We start from the raw sequence: 10,827 nt of genomic DNA, 5'->3' as shown, positions 1-10,827 counted from the left end.
TTCCAACGCTTTCAAAAGGTACATCCGGACAGACCGCACCCTCATCAAGGAAGCACACCAGACCCTCATCACCCGAATCGTCTAGCAGTTCTGCCACTGCAGACACCAACTCCCCAGAAGCCAGCAACGCAGGGGCCAGTGCTCCCGCCCATGCTCCACCGCAGCTAGCCGCCTTTGCTCCCCCCTAATTACCCCCCTACCCACTTCCGTTCCCCCATCCCCTGAAGCCAGCATCACAACACGCGACCGCCCCCGCAGGGGCCCGTGCTTCATCCCTCACTCTGCTGCTGCAGAACGTCTTTTCCTCCACCCAAGTAAGCTCCCCTGCATGATCCCCTTCCCCAGAAGCCAGCATCGCAAACACGCGACCGCCCCCGCAGGGGCCCGTGCTTCATCCCTCACTCTGCCGCTGCAGAACGTCTTTCCTTCCCGCCGATAAAATCCCTTGCATGTTTCCCTGACCCCTGAAGTATTGTGCTTCTTCCGTCACTCTGCCATAGCAGAATATCTTCCCTTCACAAACTCCCTCGCATGCTTCCCTTATCCCATCCTCTTCCCCTGAAGCCTGCATCGCACCACGCGACAGCCCCCGCAGGGGCCCGTGCTTCATCCCTCACTCTGCCGCAGCAGAATGTCTTTTCCTCCCCCTAAGTAAGCTCCCCTGCATGATCCCCTTCCCCAGCAGACAGCATCGCAAACACGCGACCACCCCCGCAGGGGCCCGTGCTTCATCTCTCACTCTGCCGCTGCAGAACGTCTTTCCTTCCCTCTGATAAAATCCCTTGCATGTTTCCCTTACCCCCGAAGTATTGTGCTTCTTCCCTCACACTGCCATATCAAACGTCTTCCCTCCCCCCCATACCAGAAGCCAGTATCGCCGCAGCAACCGCCCCCGCAAGGGCCTGTGCTTCATACTTCTCTCTGCCACAGCAGAACGTGTACCACCCACCCACCCATGCTAGAAGCCGGAGTCACAGCAGTGACCACCACCGCGCTTCCAACCCAAGCCTTGCCGCAGCAGACACCATGCATCATCAGTCAGTATCGCAGCAGCGACCACATCCATACAAAACAGGACTAACCCCTCCCCAACCCAACCTTACGCCTAAATAACCCCTCCCCCAACCCAATCACAACACGAGGGTAGCACAAATTTATGGGTAGCATAAATTGGCAGAACACCGGCGCTAGCTAATGTTCACAGCCCCGAGAGCGAAGAGCCCCCCGGCAGCATCTTCAACCGACGGCCCGGATTCTGCTGTGAGTGCGACCGTTGAGGGAAGCGGCGATGGTCGAGTCTCACCGCCATCTGAGCCGCTCGTCGAGTCTGCGAGCAGCCCCTGTACCTCAACGCCTCTACTCCCTGGGGATCCTGCACCGTGGGGGCCGGTTACGGAGCCGCTCCGAGAAGAGGCGATCTTCCGAGGGCCTGCAGCTTTCCAGAACCGGGCTGCCAAGTATCTTGCATCGGTGAGGGAGTCCGGACTTGGGAGTAGGACCAACGATCTGCTTCATTGCCAGATTATTTAGCATTTCTTTTTGTCTTGTCTAATTGAGAGAAATTGACAGATTTCCAAATGTTTATCTTGCACTAAAATGTTTAACCCTTGCCTGTCTTGTTGAACTGTGATGTGACGGGTTGTTTTCTGTTTTAAAACAAGTTAAAATGAGTTTAGGAGCAGATGATACTGCATTTTATTTATTTTTTCCTTGTGGTGGCTCCATGAAAATGCTGTTAATTGTTTATTGTTGTTGAGAAAACAGCAGATTTCAAAATGTTTATATTGCACTATAACTTGATTGTCCTGTTGAATTCTGAGGTGACAGGGTGATTTCTGTTTAAAATGAGCTGAGGACCAAAATGCTACTTGATTCTAGGAGATTGTGGATTTTTGTTGGTGTCTTGTCTGTGGACTTCCTCTGTGATGGCTCTATCAATTCAATACATTTGTGTTGGGAGTAGGTGCTGTTAAATAAATATTGGATGCTTTGAAAGTGGTTGCTTATTTATTTTTTTGTGAAAATGGAGGACACTTCCTTCACTCACTATGTAGTGGGTCAATTTTGCCATGATTATACTGATGCCGATGCGTTTTGTTTTCATAACATCATGAGTGAGTGGCCTTGACAAGAGAACATTGTGGTGCATTTGTAGTTCTATGAGCATTTGCACATCTGTACATCAAAATGCACTTGATGACAGTTAGTTATTGAAATATTGAGTATATTTACTGTATTACTGTAATTTATTCTGTATTTTGCCAGATTATTTCTGTATTTTGCCCGGGGTACAGTGAAGTGTTAATCTGGCCCTGGTTACAGCATTAGGTTCACATCCGATCACGGACCAGTGCGTCAAAGATTTTTTCCGTGTTTTACTCAGCGCTGAGTATCACAACCAATCATAGACAGCAAATGAACGAATTGACCAATCAGAAGTTTAGATGAGTCATCAGTTTAGAAGAGTTCTGTTGCGGCTTCGGCTCTCACTAAATTATTTATTATAACGGGAGTTTCATGCAGTCCGTTTTATCCTTTATAACGCGAGATTATAACTGACGTAAATGACTTTTTTCGCTCACTTTCTGTTTATTACCAGATTAAATAAACGTTTCTTTTTCATGCTGCTAAGAGACAATGTGAAGACGTAGGCCTACTAATGAAAAACTGCAATAGGCTATAATTACTCATAAACAGTTTGTGTGCCTAACCTCTAAGAATATGACATGCAAAAGACGATTTTAATGTATTACAAAAAATACAATAAAAAAAGACATAATAATGTTTTTTTTCATTAAATCTCGCAGTGCCTTTTTATATTTATGACATGTGATAATATGCTTTCATGACTCAACGACATCAGCCTTAAAGGGACAGTTCACCCAAAAATGAAAATGCTGTCATCATTTACTCACCCTCAGATTGTTCCAAACCTGTATGACTTTCTTTGTTCTGCTAAACACAAAAGCAGGTATTTGGAAGAATGTCAGTACCAGACAGATCTCATCCCCCATTGACTGCCATAGTAGGGAAAATAAACACTATGGGAGTCAATGGGGATGAGATCTGTTTGTTTTTGTCTTTTTTATCATTTATGTTTAATGTATAACTTACACTTTAAATGACAATTAAATAACATTCATATAAAAAAAAAACATTCCATGCTGCTGCAGTTTAAAGGTGGCTTTTGTTAATGTTGATAACATTTACTGTCTTTAGTTTCTCATTATTCTTATTGGTTGGAATAACTGATTAAATATAAGTATTTGAAGTCAATTCATATAAATGACAGTGCACATGTAATGCTTTACCTTAGATTTTGGTACCTAAAACTAAGAAAAATACTAGATGTATTTTATTATTACAGATTTTCCTGTATTAATGTTCTTTTCAGCTATGCTAAGACATCTCTTAAAGCAGAGCAACCTGGTTTACATTTAAGTAATGTTTTACACACACTGCTTGAAAGTTCTGCATGTGTACAGTATGCACATTGAGCACCGCTTGTTTGGGGCCAAATTTATTTTTGATAAATAATTTTAAAATATAAACAACTATTTATTTTATTTGGATTCATTTGTCTATCTTTTATCAGATTTACCAATTGGTATAATTTTTATTTGTGTTGGTCTATTATAAGTAAAATTGAACTGCTTGAAAACCTTGATCTCACTCCAAACTTTTGATAAAACTTGAGAGCCCTGCAAGTTTATAGTATATAAGTCATAAAATATGGTGTGTGATTTAATTAACATAAAAATTCAATAGACTGCATAACTATTATCACAGATAACACAATCAATTTTGTATTTAACATTATTAAATAAACTGTTTGGCAAATGGTTCCCTTAGTAAATAAATAGGTTGTGCCAGCAATGTCCAAATACAGTTTTTTCACACTTCAAGCACAGATTACAACAACCAGAGGGTGTGCAACTTGGCTTGTTTTACAAGATGCAAACTAAAAAGCATGACAATTAACTCAAAAAATTTATGCAACCAGGTAACTAATTTTTTAAGCTGAACAACAAAAAACAACATTTTTTTTTAAAGTGCAATAGTGTAGTAGGTACACTTTAATGTTTACTATAATAAACTGTAATAAATTCATAGACACTCTAGTGTTTTTGAGTGTTTTCTTACCATAGTAAATATTAAAGTATACTACAGTTTTTATTACAGTTTATCAATTCACTTTAGTTACTGAAATACCGAATACTGTAGTATTCCTACTGTAGATACTATAGTTTTTTACAGTTTATCGATTAACTATTGTTACTGTAACGTTATAGAATACTGTAGTATTCATTAACAAAGGGTGGTAAGTACTATAAGATACTGGGATATACCACAATACACTGCAGTTTACTCTAGTAAATACTAGCATACCATAGTATTTATCATGTGGAATATTAAAAGTATTGTTAATGACAAATGCTTTAAGGTTAATTAAAAACTGGACAAAATGAGAATTGAAATACTGATTATTGAAATAAAACCCAAGATATGGGTGGGGGGGCTTTGAATATGGTTGAATACAACTGGGGGCCTTGGAGTCAAAAAGGTTAAGAACCCCTGCTTTACATAATCATCTGAGATCTCTTAAAAGCCGCAATACATAAATACAGCAATAGATGGCAGTAATGAACACTTTTAGTTTGTGATCTATAAGAAGCTGCTTCAATGGCGACTCAACATCAATTACTTGCTAGAAAAAGCATATAGATTTCGAAAGGCTACCCAGCATCAAGTTAGCAGCATCACTACCTGTAGCTACTCCCCAACACTGCTGAAATGTCTCTGATTGCTTGTAAATTCAGTGAGAAGGTATTAATAAGACTTTCCTAAGCACATAGAATACTGAAGTCTTATTGCAGGGCTAGTCAACTCGATTTCTGGAGGGCCAACGTCATGCAGTTTCACATCGTATTGAAATAAACGTTGTTTGGAGATGACAAATTACAGCATGTTAATAGCAAAGATTCTGCGCTGCTGTATGCAGTCGTTGACCTGTGCTGAAGTATTTCAGAAACATTTGTAAGTTCATGCTTGACACGTTGTACATTGTGTAGCATCACCCTTCGGTGGTACAGGGTGTCAGTAAAGGTCAGTTTATGGTTCTGCGTAGGACCTACGCTGTAACATACGGCGTAGCCTACGTACGTAGACGACGCCGTCGTGAACATTTATGGTTCTGCGTAGAGAGTATGCGTCATACTGCAATTACACCGCCGAAACGCTAGTTGGCTCTTTGTGTTTTCATGGGTTTGCTCTTCTTCGCCGATGTTTTGTGTGTGTGTATGCTAGTGTTTGCAAACGACAATAGAAGCCAAACCGACGTTAGAGGAAATCTCTCTCCAAGAATTTGCCGCCATCTGACAGTCTTTATAGTCCGCCGAAGAGGAGTCATACAGATGCGTGTATTTCCGAACCTCTTCAATCAGACGCTCAGTAACTTGGTCGATGTCGATGCTCACCATGTTGTTATTTTGTGGACTCTGAACTTGCCGGAAGAAGACACCAGAGAAGAAGATGCCGGAAATGCGTAGAAGGAAGTACGATGCTGCCAAACCGACCAGTCACAGCGCTTGCGGTCCGCGTAGGGTCCGCGTTGAGTTGACGCGTTGTTACATTTTTGGAGAGGTGCGCGTCAGGCTACGGCGTAGGGTACGCACAGGGTACGCGGCTCTGCGTAGGCTACGCCGTAGGTTACAGCGTAGGTCCTACGCAGAACCATAAACTGACCTTTAGCCATTAGTCTTTAGGGATTTTTTAATCAACAAATCTCCACAAAGACATTGCACAAAGACCTCCTGCAAGGGAGGAGCATTAATGGAAAGGTTTTGGACAGCGGATTCACTTCCTTAGAAATAGTTGGTGCTTAGGCCAAGAAGTCTATAGGGCCTTATGGTGTACTCGAGCCTTCTGCAAGAGGCCGAGGTGGAGCTGGAGGGCTCCTTGACAGGATGAAGAACAGTCTGAAAATAACCTTACGGCATCACCATAGCGGCCGGTGGAACATACATGAGCATCAAGATGGGCTGTCTTCTGAGTTCTTCAGGTTTGTTAAGGTGAGCCAAAGGGGAGTGTGCAGTAAAACAAGCCTGCCCATGCTGTAGCCGATAGATTGAGTGGTTCACTTGAAGGCCCAAATCATACAGTCGTGGCCTAATGGTTAGAGAGTCGGACTTGTGACCAGAAGGTTGCAGGTTCGATTCTCGGGGCCGGCGGGTAACGACTGAGGTGCCCTTGAGCAAGGCACCTTACCCCTACTTGCTCCCCGGGCGCTGCAGTGATAGCTGCCCACTGCTCCGGGTGTACGTGTGTTCACCACTTGCTGTGCGTGTGTTCACTACTCTCTCGATGGGTTAAATGCAGAGGTCACATTTCGGGTATGGGTCACCATACCTGACAAATAGGTCACTTCACTTCATACAGTCCTACAAAGCTTTTTATAAATCTCAGGGTCCAAACCACCCTCATCCATGCCTTAAGCACCACGGCCTGGTAAACCTGCAACACAGTCATCGTATGGATGACATGACTAGTCCTCTATTTTAGACACCACCGTAGATATTGTAAAGTGTCATCATCGTTCTTCAGATATGTAAACTAGTCAGCGCAGTCAAATTTAAACATAACAATATGGTATAAATACAGCCGCGGACCTCAAATACTGCAAAGAAAACTGGTTCTTTTTCACTTTTAAGCAATACAAGAGTAATATTTGTGTTCAGGAAAAGTTAATAAATTATGTTTTATGTAATAACCTCTATTTCTATCGCAGTTTTCGTGTGTCTTGTAATGCTGTCAGTCTTTAACATTGCTGTTGGATGACTTTTTCACTCCTGAGGTTTGATTTTGTTGAATGGGATGGCCACAATACATCTAGAATGCTGATTTGAAATGAAAATTTGGAATGGTCTCTTAACTTTTTCTGCTGCTGTATACAAATGCACAAGGTAATGCGAGGGTTAACCTACTATATAAGATGTAACAGCAACTGTAATAAGACAACTGTGCTGGGAATTCTGAGCCAAAAACAGTGGTATCGTGCTGCACCAAACTAATTTCAAGTGGAAATATAACCATTCTTAGAACTGTGCGGCCCGACAGAGGAAAAACTGTTCCCATTATTTAAGTCAAACAAAGTTCTTTAACTGTTCTGTGTTGACTCAAAACAAGAGTATTATTTTAAAATAATTTAAAACATACTTTTAAGATATATGTTAATTTAAAATAGACACATCCATCTCAAATAGGCCTACTAGTGAATGCATTTTGATCCAAGTCACGAGTATAAACAATTTCCAGTGTTATGGATGTGAGATTTTCAGTCAAAACTTGAAATATAATTTCTCATAAAATTAATATTTTACCAATATATTGAACCATTTGTTTATATGTTCATGAACCCCTGATGAGTTAGACAAGAAAAATATCGGTCTATAAAAGAGTTTTCTATTTTAAAAGAGGGGGGAATTCATGCCTTATGTATGTGACAAAATAAGGACAACATGCAAGTTAACATACTTTGTAGAATTTCTGTGAATTAAAATGTACAAACCAGAAGAAATAATATTGAATAAATGGACAAGGGATGGCATAAAATAATTATTACATTATATTAATTTTCATGTTCCCATTTGTGAAGAATATGGTCCGTTATGTGACAATTCCGTTACGGATGCGACGATTTACTTCCCTGACTATGGTAAACTCTGCTTTACAAACGCAAAAAAAGCTTTAAAACTTCACATGGGTATTAAAATCACCAAATATTGATAGGCCATAAGTTTATCAGTATTGTGAAAACCTTTGGTAATAACTTTCTTAATCGAAAAGTTGACATTTCCATGGAATAGCCCAAAGACGATTTGACTAAACTAATGACACACGTTATAAACACGTAGGCCTATAGCCTAGCTAGCCTATATAGCAAAAATCCAGATAATTCCAAATACACCCTCCATCCCCCTTTTGTAGACGAGCTGTCGTTTTCTAACACTAGTTTAATTAATGTCATATTTAAAGCTGTCTTGAGTCGTTATTCGCTATACCGTATTCATAATAGCGTACTCAGATAGGCTAATTTACACGTTAACTTGTCTGTGTGTAACTAGTTTTCACGAACATCCCTATTTTACAAAAGACCAATTCCCTGAATTGCATTTAAAGATTAATTCCAACCACCTACAAAGAAAACCAGATAAGGCTACTCATTTTATTCCATAAACAGACCGTCTCTTACGACTATCAACATTCAGTCTTCCTGAATCAGTGTGGGAGTGCACATGCGCAGAACACACTAGCATACTGCAGCAGCGCGATATGTTGTGACGTTTATAACAGAGGCAAGTCCGAACAAATTTCTCCCTACGTCTAATAATTATCAAACACAACACCTTCTACAGCAGCTGATTCAACTCTTTCACCCAGTGCAAAGGAATATTTCTGGTCGGGTGACAGTGAACATTAAAATGCAATGTGAACTCTTTTAATTATTGCCGTATATTGCTTTACCTGTCAAAGTGGAACTTGACAATGATGTTTGACGCGGATGAGCTGACCAAAGCAGCCGCCACTGGAAACACTGTCCGTGTTCAGTTTCTACTTTCTAAAGGAGTGAATGTGAACAGCGTTAACAGATTTGGAAGAACACCTATACAGGTAGACCTGCGTTTGTAGATATTTCGAAAGGTTATAGTTAAATTTAAGAATATAAGGGAGTTTGGGGATACATTTAAACATAAAAATAAGACTGAAAGTCTCTAAAAGATTTAATGTAATTTAAAAAATGTAATGACGTAATTTATTTCACAATATGATGCAGGTAAACAAATGTGGCTTATTCCTTTTAAAGCAATTCAATATTGTATTTACGTTTTAATTTTATTTACTTGAAACACATAACATTACACAAAAGTAAGACTAGTTGACTTGTTTCAATACTTTTAAAAACAGTGCCTTTGTTAGACATGCAGTTGTGTCTAGTAACTGTATTCGTTTCAGTGTGTGAAAACGAATTAATTTCCGAATTTTCTTTTTGTTAAGGCCTAAATGTACTTAAATATACAAAAGATAATTTGTATAGTAAAAATGTGACATTGAGTATTCTCTGCAGATTAAGTTGATGATGATAAGCATTTTGTAATCAAACGCATTTATTAAAATAAAATATTTACGACTTAAATATTCTTGTTTTAATTATTTACATTTTCAAATACATTTTTATGTATTGTATGTATTTTAAATAACTTTTTAAAAAAGTTTGATTAATTCTTTTTTTAACTATTAAAAGGTTTAACATGTTAAGTTTAAGTGCCTTTTTTGTTTCTAATACTAAACCTTCAAAGAAATATATAAAAAGTAGGCTAATTTAAATAATGTAATTTAAAGTAGAAATTGCTGTAGTTGTTTCTTCGTAAAAGGGTTACATCAAAGGGTTTGATGACAATGACGAGCGTTTGTATCATACACAGGTGATGATGATGGGTAACACACCTTTAGCGCACCTGTTGCTTGAACATGGTGCGGATCCTAATGTGCCTGATCCCGGAACGGGTAGCACACCTCTACACGACGCTGCCAGAACTGGATTCCTGGACACTCTGAAGCTTTTAATTTGCTTTAGCGCTGATCCAAAGGCAACAGACAACAACAATTTACTACCTGTGGATGTGGCACGACAGACGGGAAACTTGGACGTCGTCGAATTTCTCAATCGTTTTTAAAAACAATCATTTATCTTCTATTAACACGCATATTGTCTAATCTTAAATTTTATTTTGGTTTACTTATATTGCACATTGATCTTTTGGACCGCATATTTATTTGTAGTTTTCTTTGTAAGAATGCCTTTTAAACGCTTACCTTGTAGTTTGTATGTTTTATTTGAGTTTACTGCAATATATTTATTCTTGGTAGATACAATTACAACGTCAAAAACGCTGCCAAATCGATTGCGGTTTTGTAACTGCTCAGTAATTGCTTATTAATTTATTTCGGTGAGCGGCTTTGTTAGATTGCATTATACGATATTTTCGTTAGGTGTGTAATTTTTGTGAATAGCATGACCATAAAATCAAGTTTAATGCATTCAGAAAATACCGTTTATAGCACTTTCGAAAATACATCTTTTTTATAGCTTTAGTTATTTTAATATCAAAAGTCGTTAGATGGCACCAAGCAAACTTTATTTGACGACTTTGCTCAGTAATAAGAAACTAAGAAATGCAACTAGAAATTCAGAAAATGTCAGTCAAAATATTTATTCTGTATTGTTATTCCGATCACACCTCAGGGTAAGATAGACAATACGCATAATTGCTATTAAAACTAGAGAAAAAAAGATTATAGTTAAAGTGACCTATTTGTCAGATATGGTGACCCATACCCGAAATGTGACCTCTGCGTTTAACCCATCCAGTGAGTATTGAACACACATACACCCGGAGCAGTGGGCAGCTATCACTGCAGCGCCCGGGGAGCAAGTGAAGGTAAGGTGCCTTGCTCAAGGGCACCTCAGTCATTACCTGCCGGCCCTGAGAATCGAACCGGCAACCTTGTGGTCAGAAATGGTCTCTCACCATTAGGCCAGGACTTAGACCAGGCACTTGAAAACAATCAAAGTCAGATTGGGACAACCCCTTGAAAAAAGTCAATTTAAGCCTACTGTTAAAGTGTCAAATCTTTAAGAGGCAAACTAAAAATGAAACTGCAGATACATTTGCTCTCATGAGCAGCATCTGGGCTACTTTTTTACATACATTTGTTCTTCACAAAACTGTAGACTCAAAATAGTGGAAGGTTTTAAGCACAGAACCA

The 10,827-nt window shown here is 39.5% G+C and overlaps 1 protein-coding gene across 1 annotated transcript; it reads left to right on the top strand.

Annotated features, from left to right (window-relative positions):
- Window positions 1-8,079: 8,079 nt before the first annotated feature.
- cdkn2a/b (cyclin-dependent kinase inhibitor 2A/B (p15, inhibits CDK4)) lies at window positions 8,080-10,742 on the top strand. Its single transcript, XM_057330871.1, has 2 exons — window positions 8,080-8,670; window positions 9,483-10,742. The coding sequence occupies exons 1-2, from the start codon at window positions 8,545-8,547 to the stop codon at window positions 9,732-9,734; spliced, it is 378 nt and encodes a 125-aa protein (XP_057186854.1). The 5' UTR covers window positions 8,080-8,544; the 3' UTR covers window positions 9,735-10,742.
- Window positions 10,743-10,827: the final 85 nt, after the last annotated feature.

Source organism: Triplophysa rosa, linkage group LG4, assembly GCF_024868665.1.
Source record: "Triplophysa rosa linkage group LG4, Trosa_1v2, whole genome shotgun sequence".
NCBI classification, from domain to species: Eukaryota; Metazoa; Chordata; class Actinopteri; order Cypriniformes; family Nemacheilidae; genus Triplophysa; species Triplophysa rosa.
This window is presented reverse-complemented; position numbering and strand designations above follow the sequence as displayed.